At 40.6% G+C, this 22,108-nt stretch overlaps 1 protein-coding gene across 1 annotated transcript in view; it reads left to right on the top strand.

The window, feature by feature from the left end:
* The window catches only part of KCNH8 (potassium voltage-gated channel subfamily H member 8), a 446,029-nt gene that overhangs the window by 155,403 nt on the left and 268,518 nt on the right, over positions 1 to 22,108 (top strand). Inside the window, exon 2 of the mRNA XM_043875194.1 lies at positions 3,776 to 4,009. Coding sequence (XP_043731129.1) covers positions 3,776 to 4,009 — 234 coding nt within the window. The remainder of the gene's footprint in view (positions 1 to 3,775; positions 4,010 to 22,108) is intronic.

Raw genomic sequence — 22,108 nt, 5'->3', positions numbered from 1 at the left:
CAAGTCACTAAAATTATATAGAATGAAATACCATAATACATACCCTAAGAATATAGAATGAAATACCATAATATACGCCATAAGAACTGGAAAAAACAGGCAATATGTTGCATGAGGCAAAAATTATGTAACTGGGAATGATTATTACAAAAGTTCAAGTTGTAGTTTTCTTCTTCTGGAAGGATGGAAATACAGTTTGATTGGTGCTCACAGGGGTTTTCACTAGATGAATGATCCATGGGTGTTTAGTGTTGTTTTTAAATACTGCTATAAATCTTTTTTAGATGTGTTATATTTCCTAACTTTTAAAAATGGAAAAGACAAAACAACAAAACGCAGTGAAGGGAAAGCACAAATTAAGTAAGAAAACCAACACTGTAATACAGTAATCATAGTAAAAGCTGGTGGGTCTCAGGTTGGTGGATGTATCTTCTTATTGTACTTTTACAAAATTTAAATACATGCTCTGTGCAAGACATAACTATAAAATACAAGTGCCTACAAGGATCAAAAGTAGAAAGACCAGAAAAGGTATACCTGCTAAATACCAACAAAAGAAAGCTGTTGTGGCTATTTAAATCACGAGAGGGGCTTCCCAGATGATTCAGAGTAAAGAATCTGCCTGCCATGCAGGAGACGCTGGTTTGATCCGAGGAGCCTGGTGGGCTACAGTCCACGGGGTCGCAATGAGTTGAACATGACTTAGCAAGTCAACAGCAACAGAAATCACGCGAGGCCGGTTGTTAGGACAGAACGGAACGTTGGTTCTCTCCCTCTCCAGGTCCTTCCGCCGTTCCTCCTTTGAGCTGCTCATCCAGGCATCCGCTCTAACCTCCCAGGACTTCTGATAATTATCCCCGCCTACTTTAGTCTTATTCCTGGCTAATCATTTTTAAAGCCCAGGATCTTCACTTTCTCAACCCTCTGTGTACCACTGATTTGGTGCTTATCATACTCGGTGTTTTAATGTTATTGATATTCATGCATTTCTTTAATTAAGTTGTAACATCCTGAAGCTAGAGACTATAATTTATTCACCTTTTAACCTCCTCTGTCTGCTCATCCGAGGACCTGCCATATGGTAGAGCATCCTCACCTGGTGTATAGCAGAAGGTCCATACTTTCTTATAGTAGAAAGTCAGCATGTCACTGGTCCACTGAAAAATGACTTCTGAAAAACACATTAAAAGCTCTTTCAGGACGTTTGAGTACTTTGCCAATGCCATGGATTTACATTTTCTAAGCAAGTTCTCAGCCAGAGTTTTAGAATGCAGGGAGGAAGAGATGCTAATGCTTAGAGTTACCAAGAACTGTGCCGAGTTGGTGAGACCAAGACCGTCGCCTCAGCGAGAGGGCGCCCCCCCGGGACCCAGCTGGGAACTCCCGTGGGCTCAGGGCTGATCTTCAAGGGCAGGGATGGCATCTGTCAATAAAATACTTTTTTGCCTCTGCACCTTGAACAAGGCCCAGCACATAGTACGCCATCAACAGATGCTTCTGCAAAGTGTGAGAGAATTAAATAGCAGTCTTGGATAATTTAATTCACTGCTCTGGGCTCAAAGCATGTACAGCTGAAGGGTTCCCAGTGTGATGTAAGCTCTGGCTTCTCTGCACAGGGGGAGGGTGGCTGGGCAGGTGGAGGGGGCAGCCTGGCCCGGGAAGGATGTGGGTGTTAGCACTTGGATTTGCACTCTGGGCTGAGGGCTGATTGAGGACGGCTGAGGAGCCTGGGTTCGGTTCTGCCAGCTATTGGGGGTCTGTGGAAACATGCAACAGTGTTTTAACAAGATGGGAAAGCATGTGGGACAGATCTTCAGTGCTTGTCCTTCTGGCCACCTGGAAGTCGCTAGAATTCCTCTTTTCTCATGGCATACAACATATGATGTCTGCTGCAAACCTCTTTTAAACATCCTAGTTTTTTAATAAGCAATACATAAAATATATGGTATAGAATTCAAAGGATATGGCAAAAATAAGTACTATCACCTCTGCCCATAGTTAAACTCCCTAAAGACATCTACAGTTACCATTTATCCCACTTAGTTTTAGATAAACACAAACACTCCCTATTTGGGGATACAGGTAAATGTTAATGGGCTTCCCAGGTGGCTCGGTGGTAAAGAACCCACCTGCTAATGCAGGAAACGCTGGAGACATGGGTTTGATCGCTGGGTGGGGAAGATCTCCTGGAGTAGGAAATGGCAACCTACTTCAGTATTCTTGCCTGGGAAAATCCCATGGACAGAGCAGCCTGGTGGGCTAGTCTATGGGATTGCAAAGAGTCAGACACAACTAATCACACAGGCATGCATACATATGCATGATTATATGGGCTTATATATTTTCTGTCAAATAACATATTATATCAAATCATGATTTTTTTCATTTAACAATGTATGCTGTATGTATGTATGTATGCTGTAGTTCTTTCCATTTTTCGTTTTCTTATCTTTAAAATCCCAGCCTCTCATATTGTGTGAGACACTGACAGTGTTCAACTATATTTTCATGAACCAATGAATGAGTGATTTCATAATGGTCTGTAATTCATTCTGAACCTGAAATTCACCTACCAACACATTTTCTACATGCCTTGTCTTAAACATCATCTCCAGTATGCATCTTTTTGTCTGTAAACATCCCTCTGATTTAATCTCAAAAACTTTGAACCTTCCCTGAATATTGCCTTTTAAGCTCTCCTTCAGGAGTTATCTCTAAGTACTTAACAATCGTGTCCTGTTTGTTTTATTGCTTCACTATTCGTATTTGTTAATATAACAGCTATAAGATGTGAACAATGCTCTTTTTAAATTAATTCTTGTTGGAGTATAATTGTTTTACAGTGTTGTGTTGATTTCTGCTGTTCAGTGAAATCAGTCGGTTATATGTATTCATCCATCCCCTCTGTTTTGGATTTCCTTCCCATTGAGGTCACCGCAGAGCCCTGAGTAGGGCTTCCTGTGCATACAGTAGGCTCTCATTAGCTTCTATTTTATCCACAGTAGTGTGTGTGTGTACAGAGTGAATGATCCTCTTAACAATGGTTTTTATTGAGTACTTATTTGTGCCAGCCATTATACTAATATTTCTCACGAATCCCCAGAACATACCTGTAAAGTAAGCAACAGTATCACTCTCATAGCCCACCAGTCCGTGCCCCCAACCCACCCATCCGATCCATGGATCAGCGGCCATGACCCACCCGCCCGCCCAATCCACAGATCAGCGCGGCCCACCCGCCTGCCCAATCCACGGATCAGTGCCCAGTTGCTCATAGCTGTAAATCTCTATCTCACCCTTTATTGCCTCCCTTATTTCTCACTGCCCTGCCCACTTCCTTACTTCCTGGAATCACCAACCATGTAAAATACTGACACTCATCTTTGTCTCAGAGTTTGTAAGGAAATCAGACCTAAGGAGGTTTAGGATGTGAATAATCTGTGTATTAATTGTCAGATTCAAGCTGTCAACCAGAATCCATGCTCAGAAACACCAACCCTTACTGCTACCTAGATGATGGTAAATGCCTCAAAGCAGGCTCAGGAATACTCTGTTCTCTCCATGGTGGGTTTCAAAATGCAAGCCGAAGTTGACGCTTAACGTGTACTTCTGCAGGTCAATGCTGTTTTATGTTCCGGGGTGTCTCCTTTCTACCCCAGCACATCAGGATATGCACTTTAGGTAGTGGTAGCTAAATATATATGCTCATCGTTTGTTGCTGTGACGTCCTCATGCTTGTTTACCTGCTGACTGTCTTCTCCTTGGTGCTCTACAGATAGCAACTTCATCCTCGCCAACGCCCAGGTGGCTAAGGGTTTCCCCATCGTCTACTGTTCGGATGGCTTCTGTGAGCTCGCTGGATTTGCCCGAACAGAAGTCATGCAGAAGAGTTGCAGCTGCAAATTCTTATTCGGAGTTGAAACCAATGAGCAACTGATGCTTCAGATAGAAAAGTCCTTGGAGGAAAAAACAGAATTCAAAGGAGAAATTATGTTCTATAAGAAGAATGGTGAGTTGGCTTCCTTTGTTGGGGGCTCCTTGGACAGTGGTGAAAAGTCACCTTCTTTCAACTGCCGTTGGTGTGATCGCTCTATAGCTCCCATTAAGGCTTAATGATCTTAGCAGCATAAACTACTTGAAAATTTAGAATTATACAAAATCAGCATATTAACTGAGTTAATATATGTTTAACTCTATGTTAAAATAGAGTGCATTACTATTATGTTGTGGTCATGCTTAAGATATATATCAGAAATGGTGATTGTCAATGTATTAACAGATGATCTTCTATCCAGAGATAGTTTTCCATCTTAAAGAACACTTAAAGAATAGAGTCACTAGGGACAGAGATTCAAATGTCTGCTATCATAAAAATTAATTTAAAGGACGTGAGTGTAGATATTTTCTTTTCCAGTTTCCTGACCACAAAGCCTTTCTCACCATTCTTAAATTCTGGAGACAAAGTAAGAAACACACAGTGTCTCAGGGTGGGAGTAAATTTGCCTGGATTCAAAACTGTCTCTGGGGAGATACTAAGTATTTTTTATGGGTGTGGTTTTGTGACTCTCTCTTAAATGAAAAAGTATCTAGGGATGGGTATGGCTTCTCTTCCCTTCTGTATGGGACTAGCTATCATTATCCTGTGGTAGGGGGAGTGAGTCCAGGAGGCGTTATATTGGAGAAAAGCTATATCAAAACTGAAAGCAAACCATGTCTTTCCAGTTTCTGAAATTCTCTTTCTTTAATAGTTTTCCTCTGAGTACCATAGCCCCCTGAGTTTTATTTAGCTGGGCACACGACCATCAAGCTAAAGAATATGTTCCCCAGCCTTCTTTGCAGTTAGCTTGGCATGTGACAGGGTTCTAGCCAATGACGTGTAAGAAGAATGGCTTATGCAATATCTGAGCAAACTCCCTAAAAAATGAAATTGTTTGCCCTCTAATTTCTCTTCTCCTTTCCTGTGGTGTTGTGGACTGAATTACGTCTCTTTAAATTTCATACGTCAAAGCCCTAATCCCGTAAAGCAATCATCAATCAATTAAAAAGAAATATACTTTATTTATTTTTTTTAAAAGAAATATACTTTAAAAACAAGCCCTAACCCCTAATGTGGCTGTAGAGATAGGGCCTTACTTAAACTGTACTCTAATTCAAGGTTTCTCAGCCTTGGCACTGTCAACAGTTGGGGCCAGTAATTCTTTGCTGTGGGGTTTGTCCTGGGCATTGTGGACAATTAGCATCATCTCAGGCTTCTTTAATACTTAGTGTTGGGGTCATTTTTAGGAGGAGATATTGGAACCTGAATGTGGAACTTCACCCCCTTTTCACAGTTATCTATCCTTGGAGGACGTTCCTCGAGCGTGTGAATTGTGGGTGCACAGTGGGCATGAGGAACTGGTGAGCACTCCTCTGGGAGGAGTAGGACGCCCGATTCTCTGGCACCAGGAAGAAGGTTCAGACCACTGTGTGCTTCTCAGTGTCCGTAGATACGGCCTGCATTGCAAATATGATAAAGCAGAAGCTTTCTAGCTCCCTCCAACTATACCACCATCCTGGGAGAGAGGGCCTGCGATAAAAGAAAGTGGAGGCCATCCCTGAGAATGCAGACTGGTAGGGAGTGATAAAACCCATCCGGTGAACAAACGGAAAAGGAAAAGCTTCTTCTGAAGTATCTGCTGACTGCAGACTTGTTCTTAAGACAGGTGCCTTGTACTGGTCTCTGCAAATCCATTTGTGTTTCTTCCTTTTTACACCCTCTCACAATATCTGAATGGGGCACCTCTGAGAAAGGTTTAGGCTGAGGAGGAGAAGGTGGCAAGGCCAAAAGATGGAGACTTAGAGGCCAGATAGATGGAAACAGGGAGCTCAGTTGGGAGTGAACCCCCAGCAGGGTTTCTGGAACCTGCTTTTTATAAAAACGCCCACTGCTCTTGGGCCCCTTTGAATGCAACACTTTAAAGGACCAATAAAGAATAAAGGTTTTACAAATTAAGGAATAATTAAGAAGGATAGCTAGTTTCACAGATAAACATAATACACAAAATTTTCTTTGGCTAACATAGAGCCATATTTTACATGTTTATGTGCAGGAGTTAACATTGCCCGTTACTTATCTTCCCTCTAAATTTCCTAGGCTCTACCTATATATCAGAAATAGTAATACTAAGATGTCTTTTCATAAAGCTGTCCCCTTTAGTTCTGCTGATACACAAAAGGCATCCACTGTGGCTGATCAAATGTATGGGTGTGCTAATGAAAGGTTGTTGCTGAGCCATGAAAGACTCTGGGATTCTTGGCCTCAAAGAGGAAGAATTCAATCTGGGGCCAGAGACGAGACTTGATCGCTCAGAGCTTTTGTGCAATAGAGTTTTATTAAAGTATAAAAGAGATAGAGGAAATTTCTGACACAGACATCAGAAGGGGAATGGAGAGTGCCTGCCTTGCTAGTGTTAGCAATGGAGTTATATACTCTCCAGTTAGTTATTACAATGAATCAAAAGAATGTCTGGAGGTTGCAAAGATCTTACTAGACCCACTCCCACAATCCACATTTCAAGATAACCAAGATAACAGGATTAGGCAGAAGGCCCTCAGGAAGGAGAAACTGCCCTCAGGCAGGATACATCACTGCTATATAATCCTTAGTACAGAGTCCAAACCGAGTTGTTAGCTGTGTAATCATCAGTTCCAGGCTTAAAGATGAAAACGCTTTATGTGACTAAGACTAAGGAATATAGAGGAAAAAAATGTTTGTCCTTTCCTCCTCCTTGAGAATTCCAGACCCCTGTCTCCTCTTTGAGAGCCCCAGACCCTTCTCTTCTCCTCAGGGACCCTGGACTTCTTATCAACCTGCCTAGGAATTGACTCTCACTAACACAGCGAAACCATTTGCACAAGTTGGTACCTATCCTCTCCTTGTTTTTTTTAATATAAGAGACACTTTTTTAAATATAAGAGATACTTATACCTGTGTGGTTCCCTCCTTTTCTTACACACAGCATACTTTGCGCCCTGTTCTATAACTTGCAGAACAATATCCTTTACAACTGTGTGTACCTTGCAGAACAACACATGCTGAATGGCAGTCATTCATTCTTTTCTACGGCATTACATCCTATGAATCCACCATAGGACTATGTGGTATTATATAGTATGACATCATATGCATCCATCCTAGTCAGTTACAGTATTACATCATTTGGATCCACCATAGGACTATGTGGTATTACATAATATGACATCATATGCATCCATCCTAATCACAGTATTACATCCTATGGATCCATCATAGAACTATGGAGTATTACATAGTATGACATCGTATGAATCCATCCTAGTCAGTTACAGTATTACATCATATGGATCCATCATAGGATTGTGTAGTATTACATAGTATGACATCATATGGATCCTTCCTAGTCAGTTACAGTATTACATCATTTGGATCCATCATAGGATTATGGAGTATTACATAGTATGACATCATATGGATCCTTCCTAGTCAGTTACAGTATTACATCATTTGGATCCATCATAGGACTATGTGGTATTACATAGTATGACATCATATGGATCCATCCTAGTCAGTTACAGTATTACATCATTTGGGTCCATCATAGGATTATGGAGAGTATTACATAGTATGACATCATATGGATCCATCCTACTCTCTCACAGTTGTCCGTCATGTGGATCCATTACAGTATCACTTGGTCAGTAAATCCCCTACAGGATATTTGTGTTCACTCTAGAATGTGATCTCTTTTCTTTGCTCTTTCTATCTCTCTCTTTGAAGTACTGCTATTGTCATTTGGAAAGTTTTGTGTTTTTTTTGTAAGTTATTTTTATTTGAGATGTTTATATTATACAGTCCCACCTCAGTTTTTTCCTCATTTCCTATCATAAGAACTGTTATATCAGTAGTTAACCAGGAGCCACATCTCCCTCCTCTTCTCCCCACTAGCTAACTGAAAGGGATGTACTATCAGTACCACTTAACGTTAAATCTGTAGGACACGCAGCACTTATGGTCTGCTTATCTTATTGTCTGCGTGCCGACCCCGCTCATCTCTTCCACAGTTATATTTACATTGTCAGAGCGTTCAGTACAACTGCGTGTACTTTGTCACTCCTATCTTTCTTCATTCAGTCTTAATGCTACAATGAAATATGCTTGATGATCACCATATATTCTATCCGAAAGTTTCTCTGATCATGTCTTAATCATCAGAAACTTACTCTCTGAGCCGTCTCAGTAAGAGCTCGTGGAAACTGTGTCCCTGAACTCTTGCATGTTAATAACAGTATGACAATCAGTTTGCTGAAAATTAAATCTTTGGTCTGTGTTTCATTCACTTTACCATCTCAATTGTGTTTATGCTCATGGGCTGGCATAGAGTATTGTTTTACTCTAAGACTGCTGCTGATTAAGTGAGTTGGTGTTTTGTCCTGGATGTTCGATTAATTTATTTCATTAGTTCACTTCATTTCCTGTCATTTCATTTTATTTCTTCATTTTATTTTATTTTAAATCTAATAGTTGTACTGGAATATATCTTGGCATAGGCTAGGGTCAGCCTACTTTTCTGTGAAGAATCACAGAGTAAGTATTATGCATATTATGAATTTTATAGTCCATACAGCCTGTGTTACAAGTACCCATCTATATCATCATAGTCTGAAAACAACCCCAAAATATGTAATACATGAATATATGAATACATGTTATTGTCTTCCAATAAAAATTTTATCTATAAAAACAGCAAGTGGGCTAGATTTAGCCTACATCCAGTTTACTGATACCTGGTATTGAATTTTGGGGATCAGATTCTTTTCTCTTGGTGTGTGATATGCCCTGTAGTGTTTAAGTCCCTTTTACTTGGGAAATTTTTCCAGGATTTTAATTATCACTGATCTGTCTTCTTGCTTTGATTTTCCTCTTTACGATTACTTATTACATGTATGTGGGATCCCTGCCTGTCCTCTGTACCTATTATTTTCTTTTTCTTTTTAATTTATTTTTTCTTTTTCACTGTTTTTACTTGTGTAGTATATTTTCTTTCCTTTCCCTTTGCGGTATATCTATTCACACTGTATTTCTTCTCTTTACGTCTTCAGTTATTTGTCTTTCATTTATAGCCTCTCCTGAGTTCAGTGAGCTCATATTATTTCTATCATTCTTTTGCTGAGTATCTTAGTTAGGACTTCCTTCACAAACCACAGACTGGGCTTCTTAAACAACAGAAATTTATTTTCTTACAATTCTGGGGGCTAGAAGCCGCGAATCGAGGTGCTGGATGGACTGGTTTCTTTTGAAGCCTCTTGCCTTGGCGTAGAGATGGCCGTTTCCGCCTCTCTCCTGTGGTCTTCTTTGTCCCGATCTCCTTGTCCCCATCTCTTCTTCTTATAAGGACACCAGTCAGATTGGCGCCCACCTTAGGACTTCAGTTTAAGTTCGTTATGTCTTTATAGACCCCATCTCCAAATACAGTCATGTTTTGAGATAATGGGGATTGGGGCTTCAACGTACGGAATTTGAAGGCATAGAATTCATCCTCTAGTAATTTTACTCCTGAGCTTTTCTAAATCAGCATATGCTATCCGTGCTGTTGTTTCATGCATAACATACATTGATTCAGTTATTTTCCTTAATTACCTTTTACTTTTGAAAATTGCTTCTTTAAATTCCCTTTTACTTTTGAAATAGTTAGCTTTTGTGTGCTTATGGAATATTTTGGGCTGTCTTGCCTTTCTGTGGCAATGAATGAAACGGCATCCCACCACAGTCTTCTTGCCTGGAGCATTCCGTGGACAGAGGAGCCCGGCGGGCTACAGTCCATGGGGTCACAAAGAGTCGGACATGACTGAGTGACTCACTCACTCACTCTGATTTTCTGTATCTGTATTCAAATAATTTTCTCTGTATCTCTTCTTTCATCCTGTTCTACTGTCATGTTTGAATAAGATGTGTTCTTCTCAACTTTAAGAATATTGGAAATAGAGGTGTCCTGGGAAAACGTTCCTAAATCTATGGCTCCTTTACCATTCCCCCAAAATTTTTGTTTCGATGCCTTCCCCATCTGGGTGCAATTTTTGCTACTTTCTGAGTTAGATCTGCTTTCCTACTCACTTTCACTATATTATTTGAACTGTTTCCTTTCTTTATCCTGATTTTCCTGCTCTGACCAAGTAAAGCTCCGGTTCCAACAGTTTATCCTCAGTATATTAATAGTTCTATACCTTGGTGAATTCTATAGATCCAACAAAAATTTTCTGCTGAGTTTTCTGAAAGCGCTGAATGCTCAGACAATCCCAACAGCATGCTATCTTTCTGTAACCCATTTTTATTCATCCTCAAATTGGGGACTGGGAAGCTAGTTTTAATTGTCTTCTGCTAGTTTTAATTGTCTTCAGATCTGTGTGTGGAACCCTCTACTTCCAGAGGACTTCTTCTTTGGGGAGTAGATACATGTTGACAGATTATGAGGTCCCATGCTCTAGAGCTATTAAGAGCCTTCTTTTTTACCTTCCTTTTTTCTTTCTCATAAAGCTGCTCTTCCTGCAAGGGTCAAGCTTCTTAGTTGGTATTGCCCATCATCCTGTTATTCTCAGGTTTATGGGGACACACTGTTGTGTATGTATTTTGAGGCTTTCTGATATTACTATCTTAGTTACTTTAATTTTGTGAAAAGATTGGGGATATTTCAAAACCAATGTCTCCATTACCACTGCTGTATTTTTTAAAAATCTCTTTAGATAAAGTATAATTGCTTCGGGTATGTAAGCTCATTTTTTTTTTTTTTTAAATAATTCCTTCTCCTTTTTTCTCTCTAAACTTCTGTTTCCATGGTTGGAATGAGGAGCTTATCTGAACTCGGGCATAGTGTAGAAAGGATCCCTGTAAGTCCTCGCACGTTCCCTGTTTCACGCCCGGCCCATCTGTCTGATGCTCTCATTTTAGTGTTTGCAGCTGCATTTTATGGCTGGTGGTGAGCCCTACATGACTTCACCCTCCCTTTGCTCTTGATACCACGGTAGATCTCTCCATTTTTGCCTCCCCTTTCATCATGACATGAATCAGGGCCTTCACTGTTGTTCTCTGCACTCAATATTGCTAGGCGTGGGAGGCGTATAGATACTTCAGGTGAGCCCTCCCATCCTTCACACGTGGAAGCAAATGGAGCCTCCGAGCACACATCCTTGAAACTGACTTGTTTCCTCAGAAGTAGGCATCAGCCACTTCCATATTGGCAGAGATAGCCTGGCAATCAGCTTCTCTCAAGAGTCCCAAAGAGAAGGTAAATGGTCTCTCTGCCTTCAGGGTTTTCAAAAAACTATCAAAACACTATTGGACATAAGATTGTCTACAAGGATGTATTATACAACAAGAGGAATATAGCCAATATTTTGTAATAACTGTAACTGGAAAGTAACCTTCAAAATGTATTAAAAAAAACAAAATTTTAATAAAAGAAAAAATAAAATATTAAGAAAACTACACATGCACCACTTCTCCAAGGTTCACACTGTGGAAACTCACAGAGAGGAGATTAACTCTTCCTCTTCTACATTCTCACAATCCCTCAAGCTGAAGATGGACCGGCTGGGATGTTATGTTGTCTTCACCTCCTTCCAGACTTTAGCTTCTTGGCTAAATGTTAACGGTGGAAAATTACATCATCTCTGTGTCATGGAGGATCATCATGTTTGAATCTACAGACCCCAACCTTAAGATGTGTATCTTAGCATATCTTCTCTGCAGAAAACTTATCTTTCAGGCCTATTTTTATATTAAGTAGACCCAACAGGAAGAGAAATGCTGCAAGAGAACAAAGATTTGAGAAGAAAATTAAAATGATACAGTTAATTTTGCAAAAATATTATCCTGATATATCAGTTTGCTAGGGCTGTCATAACAAAGCACCACAAAATGACTGGCTTAAGCAACAGAAGCTTACTGGGCCACTTTTCTGAAGTCTCGAATTCTGAGATCAAGGGGTCAGTTGGAGTGCTTTCTCCTGAGGATGAAGAGGAAGAATCTGTCCCGTGCCTCTCCCTTGGCTCCTAGCGGTTTTCTGGCACGCTTTGGTGTTCTTCAACCTGTAGAAGCGTTGCCCTGCTCTCTGTTCTCATCTCCCCGTGCTATTCTCCCGGCGTGGGTGACTGTGGCCAGATTTCCCCGTGTTAACATGACATCAGTCTCCCTGGATTAGTGCCCGTCCTAATGACTTCATCTTGTCTACATAATAACTCAGTGTCCAAATAAGGTTACATTTTGAGATATTGTGGGTTAGGATTCTAACTTATTCTTTTGGGAGGGCAAAACTCAGCCTATAGCACATGGTTGTATTTACATTAAGCAGACTAGAATTTAAGCCACTTGCCTAAGATTGTGAGTAAAGAAACTAGAATGTATAAAAATCCTCTAACTCAAAATTGGGGGTACTTTTGACATTTAATGGGCAGGAATTATAGATGCTAGTCATATTGTAATGTGTGGGATGGCCTTGCAATTGAAGAATTGCCCAGTGTTTGACTTGTCTTTCGCTTTATGTTCCTTCTTTCTTCCTTCCTGTTTCCTTCCTTCCCTCTTTCCTTCTTTTCTTTCCCCCTCCTTTCTTCCCTCCCTCCCTCTCTTCCTTTCTTCTCTACCTCCCTCCCTTCCTTCATTTTCTCTCCTGTTCTTTCTTTCTGAGTTTTATTGAGGTATAACTGGTGGACAAAACGTTTCAAATGTTTCGTGTGTATTTCTTGGTGAGTTTGGACATTTGCATATACTTATGATATCATCACCACAATCAAGGTACTAAACATATCCATCACCTCTAAAAATTTCCCGTGTTCTTTTCTTTTTTTTGTTGTTGTTGTTGTTGTTATTTGTTTTGTTTTTTGTGGCAAGAACGCTTAACATGAGATCTATCCTCTTAACATTATGCTAAATGAAGGAAGTCTATTATGATCCCCTTACATGATGTATCTCAAGTAGTCAGGCTTAAAGAAGCAGAGACTAGAATGACCATTGGCAGGGGCTGAGAGGAGGGGTAACTGGAGAATTGTTGCTCGATGGACGTAACGTTTCAGTTATGCAAGAAGAGTAAACCGTAAGGGTCTGTTGTGCAGCATGGTGCCTGCAGTTTCTAATACAGTATTGTGCCCTGCGTGACTTTCTGGTGCCCCGCCAGGCTTCCAGGAAGTCAAACCCTGGTTGCTAATGACCTGAACTAGGAACCTAACACACAGTGTGTTTTTGGAGGGCTTTAATTTTCTATTGAATTTCTAAGAATAAAACTGTAGTGTCATGAGAGAAGATTGAGTTTTATCTTGTTCTGAACTCACCATTTCAGAAGGCTTTGTCACTGATTCACAATGCTTGTCACAGACCCTGCACATCTGCATGGGTTTTGTACTTGGAGCCGCTGCATTCACAGTGATTCCACGTATTGGTCCAGCTTCTTGACAACATCTTCTGCTATAGTCAGTCACACCTGCGCCTTTTATGTTGAGGTGCCTATTATTTTATCAGAGACAACTTCAGTTTTATTTCTGTTAATAATATAGACTGTTAATAATACAGACTGTCACTTTTCTGAAAATAATGTGTATTGTCGGTAAGCAGGTGTTTGTTTTTTTTTTTAATTTTTTGGTTCTAAATAGAAAAGAGGGAAATATAAGAGTTTGATACAGAAGGGAATCTTGAGCCTGACAGAGTTCTGGAAAACTCTTAATTCACAGACTCATGTCACCTTCAAGATTTGTCATTCATTTCCATATACCTACTGAAATATTGCTTGCTTAACATCTTCCTTTAAGTTGACTCTGTTATTTTTACCCAAATTGCAAGCAAAAGAAAATTAAATCACTACTCTCGATGGAAACTAGGGATCTCTAGCTCACACAGAATGTAATCATAAATAAATATACTTTATTGTATATTTAAGTTCAATATACCATTATTAAACATTTAACATTAATAAAAACTGTACACAAAATCTAAGTATAATTAATTGATTATATTTTGCCACTCAGCACACATGATATTTTATTTAATTTTTCGAACAACACTTTGAAGTAAACTTGAACTACATCACATTTACAGATGGAGAGACTGAGGCAGAGAGATGATGTGAACGCAGAACTGTATGCTCACCTTGCCGCTGCCCAGAAGTTCTCCATTGTTTACTCTCTTTACTCACGATGCACTTCGCATTTCTTTAGTTGATTTTCACATGCTGTAGTAAAATGTCTGGAAAGATTAATGCCAAGAAGAGAGTCCAGGACAACGGCACAGGAAGACCCTGCCCTCCCCTCCTTCTCTGGACACACCAGATCGTAGCCACATGTGGATCGTTTCCCTCTGAAAAAGATCTGAAAACCACGTGGAAGGTTAAAAGGGCCACACTGAGCTGAGTAGGAAATCTCGAGCCACGATCTCGGCAAGTCCCTGCCCTGAAACAGTAACTCACAGTAGGGAGGGACCTCGGGAATCCAGCACTTCTCCTGGAGGAATGAAGGTTAGGGCCCCACATCTGACACCCTGGCCCCTGGGAACGCCACCAGAGAGATGAGCCCCAAAATGCCTGGCTAAGAAAACTGACAGAGGTAATGTCCAAAGGACCCAAAGTGCTGTCGGAAACTGAGGTTTCCTTTTTAAAGCGCTCACACACAACCTCACACACTCCAAGACCCAGTGACAAAACAGCAGTTTGCGAAGCATCTAGGCTGTGAAGAGGACTCATCTGCTAATGTAAAAGCCTCTGCTGAAGGGCTGGGGGCAGGTGAGACTCTCCCTGGAGATGGAGGTGCTGACCGATGCCATCGTTACACTCTCCACCTGCCCCAGGAGCACACCTCTTGCCACTTTACGAAGCGCAGTCCTGCGGCCTTGCTGAAGGCAGAGAACTTGGGCAGTTGCAACACCACGCTGCTTCCTGGATGAGGTTAGTGATCATGAACCATCAGTGCCTTCTCTGCCTCCCATCCTGAAGCCAGCAAGCCATTCTCCTGCTGTGTCGCTAAAACCCATGGGTGTGTGCAGTCCCGACACGCCCACTGCCTTTCTGAAGCTGGTGCGTGTGCCCCACTCACGTCCTCTCCAGCTGCCCTGCCAGAGCCACCGTGTCTACACGGGGACACCCCCTGGTCCCCTGGCCCTGGTGGCCGGGGGCGCTGGAGTAACTGACTTCCTCGGGACTGTAACAACTGGGAAGGCTGTCTGCAGCAGGACACCACCCCCAGGGAACTGCACCAACATAACCCATCTTTCTGTGAGGAAAACACTATTTACTTGCCCTGGAGCTTTAGCTTGAGAGACGGGCTCCAGGTTCCCCCACACCTAGGATCTCAGGAAGAGCTCCCAGGGAATTAAGTGGTGAGAGGTCACCGTGTCACACTGCTGCAGCCTCAGTGAGACAACAGCTCAGTGAGACCTTACAGAAAAGAGCTTGCACACTCGTCTGGGGCCCTGACGTGTAACTTTCGCCCCTGTGACGCCTCCAGATGTGCTTTGGAGGCCAGCAGTGATTACAGCTGCAGCCCCACAAATCCTATACACATCATACACTTTAAAAGCTGCTGCTTCAGGCTTTGTTTTCTCATCAGCCTGAAACTAGGTGCTAAGTGAGAGTCCTCCCTTTGGGACACTGACATGTCTTGGCATAATCTTCACAAAAGAGACATATCAAGGCTAAATCAGATGATTTAGACAATCTCAGAAACTTGAGAGACAAAAGAGCTAAGGCAAGTTTAAAGTAATCTTCACAAGTCCACCCCTTTAAGCCTGGGATAGTTAACAGTTTTGCCTAATGCATAAAAATAAGAACAGAGAGTCAGGTAGAATGAAGAAACAGAGAAGGATGTGTCAAACAAAATTATAAGGCAGAATCTCAGAAAAAGGATTTTGGTTCTATGAAGATGAGTAATCTACTTGATAAAGAATTCATGGTGCTGATCATAAAGATGCTCACAAGCTCAGAAGAAGAATGGGTGAAAACAGTGAGAACTTCAACAGAGAGGTAGAAAATAGAATTCACAAACAGAAGTCACAAAGCTGAAGCGTACAATAACTGCACAGGAAAATACACTAGAAGGGTTCAACAGCAGACTGTGATGCAGAAGAGAATGGACCAGCAAGCTAGAAGACAAAATAATGAAACTCACCCACACAGAGCAGCAAAGAGAAAAAAAAGCGGGGGGGAGGATGAAGATAAGAGACTTACAAGACAGCACCAAATAGAGTAATAGTCATATTATGGGAGTCCCAGAGAAGAGATAGAAAAAAAAATCTATTTGGAAAAATAATGGCTGAAAATTTCCCAAACCTAGAAAAGGAAACAAACTTCCAGGTCCAGCAAGCCACGTCCTCAAAAAGATGAACCCAGAGAGGTCCACACTAAAACATACTATAATTAAAATGTCAAAAGCTACAGATAAAGAGAAAATCTTACAAGCATCAAGAAACAAATTAATCATTACATATAATGGAACCCCATATGACTATAAACAGACTTCAGCAGAAATTTTTCAGGCCAAGAGGGAGGGTATGACATGTTCAAAGTGTGAAAGGAAAAAATTTCCAACTTAGGATATTCTATCCATCAAAATTATCATTCAGGATTGAAGGAGAGAGAAAGAGATTCCTCGTCAAGCAAAAGCTAAAGGAGTTCATCACAACTAAGCCAGCCTTACAAGAAATGTTAAAGAACATTTTTTAAGCTGAAAAGAAATTGGCATTTGTTAATAACAAGAAGACAGGTGAAAGTAAAAATCTCACAGGGAAAGGTAAATGCATAGTAAAGGTAGGGAAGTAATCCCTTACAAAACTGCTATGAAGGTTACAATACAAAAGGAGTAAAATTAATTAAAACTATAATAATTTGTTAAGAGGTGAATAAAACAAAACATGTAAAATGTGATACTGAAAGAATAAAATGGGGGAGGATTAAAAATGAAGAATTTTGGAATGCCTTGTAAGTTGCTATCAACTTAAAATAGACTTATATACATAGGATGTTATAAGTAAACCTTGTGGCAATCACAAAGCAAAAACCTGTAGTAAATACACAAAAGGAAATGAGAAAGGAATCTAAATATAGCACTAAGGAAAGTCACCAAATCACATGGGAAGTGAAAACGGGGAAAAAGAAATGAACAGAGAGGAAGTACAAAACCGCCAGAAAGCAACTGACTAAATGGCGTTAAGTGCATACCTGATCACCGTAAATGTAAACAAACAAAATTCTGCAGTCAAAATGCATAGAGGGGCTGAATGGGTAAGAGTAAGACTGAGCTACAGGCTGTCCACTGGAGACTCACTTTATTTATTTTTTTTTTCCCATTTATTTTTCTTAGTGGGAGGCTAATTACTTTATAATATTGTAGTGGTTTTTGTCATACATTGACATGAATTAGCCATGGATTTACATGTATTCCCCATCCCGATCCCCCCTCCCACCTCCCTCTCTACCTGATCTCTTTGGGTCTTCCCAGTGCACCAGGCCTGAGCACTTGTCTCATGCATCCAACCTGGGCTGGTGATCTGTTTCACCCTAGATAATATACATGTTTTGATGCTCTTCTCTTGAAACATCCCACCCTCGCCTTCTCCCACAGAGTCTAAAAGTCTGTTCTGTACATCTGTGTCTCTTTTTCTGTTTTGCATATAGGGTTATCGTTACCATCTTTCTAAATTCCATATATATGCGTTAGTATACTGTATTGGTCTTTATCTTTCTGACTTACTTCACTCTATAATGGGCTCCAGTTTCATCCATCTCATTAGAACTGATTCAAATGAATTCTTTTCAGTGGCTGAGTAATATTCCATGGTGTATATGTACCACAGTTTCCTTATCCATTCGTCTGCTGATGGGCATCTAGGTTGCTTCCATGTCCTGGCTATTATAAACAGTGCTGTGATGAACACTGGGGTGCACATGTCTCTTTCAGATCTGGTTTCCTTGGTGTGTATGCCCAGAAGTGGGGTTGCTGGGTCATATGGCAGTTCTATTTCCAGTTTTTTAAGAAATCTCCACACTGTTCTCCATAGCGGCTGTACTAGTTTGCATTCCCACCAACAGTGTAAGAGGGTTCCCTTTTCTCCACACCCTCTCCAGCATTTATTGCTTGTAGACTTTTGGATAGCAGCCATCCTGACTGGCGTGTAATGGTACCTCATTGTGGTTTTGATTTGCATTTCTCTGATAATGAGTGATGTTGAGCATCTTTTCATGTGTTTGTTAGCCATCTGTATGTCTTCTTTGGAGAAATGTCTGTTTAGTTCTTTGGCCCACTTTTTGATTGGGTCATTTATTTTTCTGGAATTGAGCTGCAGGAGTTGCTTGTATATTTTTGAGATTAATCCTTTGTCTGTTGCTTTGTTTGCTATTATTTTCTCCCAATCTGAGGGCTGTCTTTTTACCTTGCTTATAGTTTCCTTTGTTGTGCAAAAGCTTTTAAGTTTCATTAGGTCCCATTTGTTTATTTTTGCTTTTGTTGCCAATATTCTGGGAGGTGGGTCATAGAGGATCCTGCTGTGATTTATGTCGGAGAGTGTTTTGCCTATGTTCTCCTCTAAGAGTTTTATAGTTTCTGGTCTTACATTTAGATCTTTAATCCATTTTGAGTTTATTTTTGTGTATGGTGTCAGAAGGTGTTCTAGTTTCATTCTTTTACAAGTGGTTGACCAGTTTTCCCAGCACCACTTGTTAAAGAGGTTGCCTTTTTTCCATTGTATAGTCTTGCCTCCTTTGTCAAAGATAAGGTGTCCATAGGTTTGTGGATTTATCTCTGGGCTTTCTATTCTGTTCCATTGATCTATATTTCTGTCTTTGTGCCAGTACCATACTGTCTTGATGACTGTGACTTTGTAGTATAGTCTGAAGTCAGGCAGTTTGATTCCCCCAGTTACATTCTTCTTTCTCAAGATTACTTTGGCTATTCCAGGTTTTTTGTATTTCCATACAAATTGTGAAATTATTTGTTCTAGTTCTGTGAAGAATACCGTTAGTAGCTTGATAGGGATTGCATTGAATCTATAGATTGCTTTGGGTAGTATAGCCATTTTGACAATATTGATTCTTCCAATCCATGAACACAGTATATTTCTCCATCTGTTTGTGTCCTCTTTGATTTCTTTCATCAGTGTTTTATAGTTTTCTATGTATAGGTGGAGACTCACTTTAGAAGTAATGAAACTCATACATTGAAAGTGAAGGTATGGGAAAAGATATTCCATAGCTGCTGCTGCTGCTGCTAAGTTGCTTCAGTCGTGTCCAACTCTGTGCGACCCCATAGACGGCAGCCTACCAGGCTCCCCTGTCCCTGGGATTCTCCAGGCAAGAACACTGTAGTGGGTTGCGATTTCCTTCTCCAATGAATGAAAGTGAAAAGTGAAAGTGAAGTTGCTCAGTCATGTCTGACTCAGAGACCCCATGGATTGCAGCCTACCAGGCTCCTCCGTCCATGGGATTTTCAAGGCAAGAGTACTGGAGTGGGGTGCCATTGCCTTCTCCAGATATTCCATAGAAATGGAAGCAAAAAGAAAGCTTGCATAGCTCTATTCATAACAAACAAAAAGGTTAAAACAAAGACTGCCTTAAAAGACAAAGAGGAGCTGTACATAATGATGAAGAGGTAAATCCAACATGAAGATATAACATTTATAGATATAAATACACCCCACATAGGAGCACCAAAATGTATAAAGCAAATACTAACAGACATAAAGAGAGAGATAGACAGAAATAAAATATTAGCAGGAAACTTTAACACCCTAGTTACGTCAATTTATAGATCACTCAGAAGAAAATCAGTAAGGAAGCATGACCTTAAACAACACATTAGACCAGATGCAGTGAATACATATACACAGTACATTCCATCCAGAAGCAGCAGAACACATATGTTTTACTTCTCAAGTGCACATAGAACACTCTCAGGATAGATCACATGTCAGTGTCACAAAGTCTCAATAAATTCAAGAAGATTGAAATTATATTAATTATCTCTTTTGACTACATTGGCAATCAATTATAAGGAAAAAAAACTGGAAAAATATAAATATGTGGAGATTGAACATCATGTTACTGAACAGCTACTGAGACATAGAAGAAACTGCAGGAGAAAGCAAAATACCTAGGGAAAATGAAAATTGAAATGTGACATACCAAAATCTATGGGATACAGCAAAAGTAGTTCTAAGAGGGAAGTTCATAGCAGTACAGGCCTACCTCAGGAAACAAGAAAAATCTCAAATAAGCTAAGTTTACACCTAAAGGAACTAGCAAGAGAAGAAGTTAAGCCCAAAATTAGTAGAAGAAAGGAAATAATAGAGTGGAAATAAGTGAAATAGGGACTAAAAAGACAAATAGAAAGATCAATGAAAATAAGTAGGAGCTGATTCCTTGAAAGAATAAACTTAAGTTGACAAAGTTTTAGATAGAATCACCAAAGGGGGGAAAAAAAGAGAGAGAGAGTGGATCCAACCATCTTCTTTTTCACAGGCTGTCGGAATCCGGAAGTTCATGTAGTGTTCCAGTCTGTAGGTGTGCAACAGCTGCCTTAGACCTTAGTTGCTGAACATAGCAGTGACCATATCTTACAGTGCTGTAGGTCAGGAATCCAAGCTGGGCTGGCTGAGTGCCTCCTCTCCCGAGTGGGGTTAGCTGAGATTGGCCGGTAGGTGTTCAGACGGGAGGTGCACTGCTCTGCGGGACCTTGGATGGCATCCCTCAGTTCTGGCATCTTGAACGTGGGGGATGAGCTGGGACAGTGGATGGAAGTGCCTGCCCGTAGCATCCTTAACCCAGCGGCCTCTGGATAGTCTAGGGTCTGATGAAGCAGGCAGAAGCTGAAGACCTTTCATGATCTATTTTAGGAAATCACCTAGCACAATGGCTTCCTTCCCAAACCAGACTCTGGATGGAGCAGACACAAGGACACCCAGATTCATGAGGGGTCACCTGGACCCCAACTCTTCATAGGAAGTGTGCCCCAAAGATTTTTACTTTTTTATTTTAAAAATTGTATTGGAATATAGTTGATTTGTGATATTATATTAGAACAGTATGTAGGTTTCTTAAAAAAATTAAAATTACACCTACCATATGATATAGCAATCCCACTCCTGGGCACATATCCAGAGAAAAACATAATTTGAAGAGATACAAGAAGCCCAATATTCATGGCAGCCACATTTTTAAAACACCACTTCTAGATTTATAGAAATGCATTTGGGGTGTGTGTGTGTGTGTGTGGCAAGAAGACATTTAATTTCATTTTTATGTTTTAAATTAATTAATTATTTTAATCGGAGGATAATTACTTTACAATATTGTGGTGGTTTTGGCCATACATCAACATGAATCAGCCACGGGTGTACATGTGTTCCCATCCTGAACCCCCCTCCCACCTCCCTCCCTACCCCATCCCTCTGGGTTGGCCCAGAGCACCGGCTTTGGGTGCCCTGCCTCATGCATCTAACTTGCACTGGTCATCTATTTCACATATGGTAATAAATATGTTTCAGTGCTATTCTCTCAAATCATCCCACCTTCGCCTTCTCCCACTGAGTCCAAAAGTCTGTTCTTTACATCTCTGTCTCTTTTGCTGTCTCGCATACAGGATCGTTGTTACCATCTTTCTAGATTCCATATATATGCGTTAATATAGTGTATTGGTATTTCTCTTTCTGACTTACTTCTCTCTGTATAATAGGCTCCAGGTTCATCCACCTCCTTAGAACTGACTCAAATGCATTCTTTTTATAGCTGAGTAATATTCCGTTGTGTATATGTACCACAACTTCCTTATCCATTTGTCTGCCGATGGACATCTAGGTTGCTTCCATGTCCTGGCTATTGTAAACAGTGCTGTGATGAATGCTGGGGTGCACGTGTCTCTTTCAGTTCTGGTTTCCTTCGTGTATGCCCAGCAGTGGAATTGCTGGGTCATACGGCAGTTCTATTTACAGTTTTTTAAGGAATCACCACACTGTTCTCCATAGTAGTTGTACCAGTTTGCATTCCCACCAACAGTGTAAGAGGATTCCCTTTTCTCCACACCCTCTCCAGCATTTATTGCTTGTAGACTTTTTGATGGTGACCATTCTGAC

The sequence above is a fragment of the Cervus elaphus genome, chromosome 19, assembly GCF_910594005.1.
Source record: "Cervus elaphus chromosome 19, mCerEla1.1, whole genome shotgun sequence".
NCBI lineage: Eukaryota > Metazoa > Chordata > Mammalia > Artiodactyla > Cervidae > Cervus > Cervus elaphus.
The sequence above is the reverse complement of the archived record's forward strand: the minus strand, read 5'-3'. Positions and strand labels throughout refer to the sequence as shown.